Raw genomic sequence first — 3,147 nt, 5'->3', positions numbered from 1 at the left:
AGATTATTCACTTCTTATTTAGTGAAACAGCTATTGATAATGTGGGGATCAAAGACATCTACAGGCTTAGATTATTCACTTCTTATTTAGTGAAACAGCTGTTGATAATGTGGGGATTAAAGACATCTACAGGCTTAGATTATTCACTTCTTATTTAGTGAAACAGCTGTTGATAATGTGGGGATTAAAGACTTAAATAAGAAGTGAATAATCTAAGCCTGTAGATGTGAAACAGCTGTTGATAATGTGGGGATTAAAGACATCTACAGGCTCAGATTATTCACTTCTTATTTAATGAAACAGCTGCTGATAATGTGGGGATTAAAAACATCTACAGGCTTAGATTATTCACTTCTTATTTAATGAAACAGCAGTTGATAATGTGGGGATCAAAGACATCTACAGGCTTAGATTATTCACTTCTTATTTAGTGAAACAGCTGTTGATAATGTGGGGATTAAAGACATCTACAGGCTTAGATTATTCACTTCTTATTTAGTGAAACAGCTGTTGATAATGTGGGGATTAAAGACATCTACAGGCTTAGATTACTCACTTCTTATTTAATGAAACAGCTGTTGATAATGTGGTGATTAAAGACATGTACAGGCTTAGATTGTTCATTTCTTATTTAATGAAACAGCTGTTGATAATGTGGGGATTAAAGATATCTACAGGCTTAGATTATTCACTTCTTATTTAATGAAACAGCTGTTGATAATGTGGGGATTAAAGACATCTACAGGCTTAGATTATTCATTTCTTATTTAATGAAACAGCTGTTGATAATGTGGGGATTAAAGACATCTACAGGCTTAGATTATTCACTTCTTATTTAGTGAAACAGCTGTTGATAATGTGGGGATTAAAGACATCTAGAGGCTTAGATTATTCACTTGTTATTTCAGACTTTGTTTATTAACATTTTAAGACTGATATATATGATGAAAGAAACGTTATTTACCTAACACGTCTACTTCAGTCTCATGTTCTGTTTCCCCAGCCAAGTTCCCAGCAACACATGTGTAGAGGCCAGCATCTGAAGTCTGAGCTTTCATGATCTTCAGAGACTGTTGATCTGGACTAATATCCACATTGAGTGGGAGGTCATTTCGTGAAAGGATTTCTCCATTCTTTAGCCAAGTTATGCTTGACACTGACTGTGAGTTCTCCACAGGACACCTGACAACAAGATCCTCTCCCTTTTTCACACGAGCTTCGGGTATAACCTGTCTCTTGTCAAGCCGAGGAGGAACTAAAATAGAAAATTAAGCCTTAAAACAAGTATTCTCAGTTAGTTACTGAATGTTGTCTGTCCAAGAAATCTAAGGTAATGCTGTAATATGCTGAATGTTGTTTGTCCAAGGAACCTAAAGTACAGTTGTAGGGTGAATGTTGTTGTGTCCAAGTTCTCCACTGTGTTGTTGTAAGTCAAATACATTGTTCACTATAGTGTTGTTGTAAGCCATACACGTCGTTCTCCACTGTGTTGTTGTAAGTGTTCACTATAGTGTTATTGTAAGCCATACACATCGTTCTCCACTGTGTTAGTAAGGTTCAATGTGTGATTTCTTTTTCTAGTGCCTCCAAAGATCTCTAACCAGTTGGACACAAAACCTGTTGGGAATCTGAACCATCATGCTGTTCTTTTCTGTGAAACAACAGGTGACCCACGACCTCTTATCACATGGCTAAAAAATGGACAACCCATTGACCCTTTCAATGAACCAAACATGAACATATTGCGAGATGGCTCTGAGTTACACATTCGAAGATTGAGAACAGGAGATGCAGCCAAATATACTTGTGTTGCTACAAATACAGTTGGTCAAGATGAGAAACATTTTGATTTGAGCGTTCATGGTCAGTTTTTGTGTTTTATGTTTTTGACTACCTGACCCTTTAAAGTATCATAGGAGAGAATGCAGTTTACTGTAGATTTTAATACTTTAAAATTTTATTGAATTTACTCCTGTCCATCATTAACTTTTACATTAACATCTTTTTCCAGTTCCTCCAACTATTGACAGGTCCAATTTTGTGCCCACACCAATAGCTCTGTCCAACAGAACAATTACTCTAGAGTGTCCAGTGAGTGGAAATCCACGACCTACTGTGACATGGCTCAGAGATGGCAGACCACTCTCAGCACTAAATATGAGTTCCAGACATCAAATCATATTTGGTCTGTATTCACAATTTGTTTTTATTTCATCTGGATCACTATAAACTGTTTCCTTACTACCTCTCCTTGGCTTACACTAGCTGACTTTATTATACTATCAGCCACATTTCTTTTACTAATTCTACACAGTATCATTCCTGAAGTTTTGGAACTTATATTTTGGTTTATTGTGTAGTATAAACATCTCTAAAATATCATTAATATCTGGATATTTTAGGATACCATTTTCTTTCAATTAAGGAGTTGACTTACCTTGGCGATACATTTTTTCATACACTGTTATCTGTTATTACTTAGTGTGATGATATACGAGGGTTAATCTATCAACATATTCACTTGTTTTAATTAACTTTCTTTTCATACAACATAATCTGTCTTGTCCATTCTGCAGAGGGTGAAAAGTTGAGAATATCACCTGTACACTTGGAAGATGCTGGTCGCTACAAGTGTATAACATCTAATCTGGCAGGAAATGACGAAGCTGAATTCATAATGGATGTGCTCGGTGAGCTTATACCTTGTGTTTTCATAATGGATGTGCTTGGTGACCTTATACCTTTTGTTGTTTTTCTTGTATTCATGCAACTTTGTTCTGCATCTTATAACTAGAAGGAAATGATGAATCTGAGCTTTGTAGTTATTAAGTTGCCACATGGTGTATACTAAACATTCAGATTTATTAAAAGTGTAAATATTTTACCCTACAACTGTACTTTAGGTTCCAACGTGTATGGCTTACAATAACACTATAGTGAACAATTTATTTGACTTACAATAACACTATAGTGAACACTTACAACAACACAGTGGAGAACAACGCGTATAGCTTACAATAACACTATAGTGAACAATGTATTTGACTTACAACAACACAGTGGAGAACAATTTATTTGACTTTCAACAACACTGTGGTGAACGATTTGTTTGACTTACAACAACACTGTGGTGAACGATTTGTTTGG

At 35.5% G+C, this 3,147-nt stretch overlaps 1 protein-coding gene across 1 annotated transcript in view; it reads left to right on the top strand.

The window, feature by feature from the left end:
* Positions 1–3,147, top strand: part of LOC106475338 (hemicentin-1-like) — a gene marked incomplete at both ends in the record, with an annotated part of 29,930 nt that overhangs the window by 2,782 nt on the left and 24,001 nt on the right. Inside the window, 3 exons of the mRNA XM_013936026.2 lie at positions 1,582–1,863; positions 2,012–2,185; positions 2,577–2,690. Of these exons, the coding sequence (XP_013791480.2) occupies positions 1,582–1,863; positions 2,012–2,185; positions 2,577–2,690 (570 nt within the window). The remainder of the gene's footprint in view (positions 1–1,581; positions 1,864–2,011; positions 2,186–2,576; positions 2,691–3,147) is intronic.

This window comes from Limulus polyphemus, unplaced genomic scaffold (genome assembly GCF_000517525.1).
Source record: "Limulus polyphemus unplaced genomic scaffold, Limulus_polyphemus-2.1.2 Scaffold8426, whole genome shotgun sequence".
Classification (NCBI taxonomy): Eukaryota; Metazoa; Arthropoda; class Merostomata; order Xiphosura; family Limulidae; genus Limulus; species Limulus polyphemus.
Note: the sequence above shows the minus strand (reverse complement) of the source record. Positions and strands in the feature narration are given on the sequence as shown.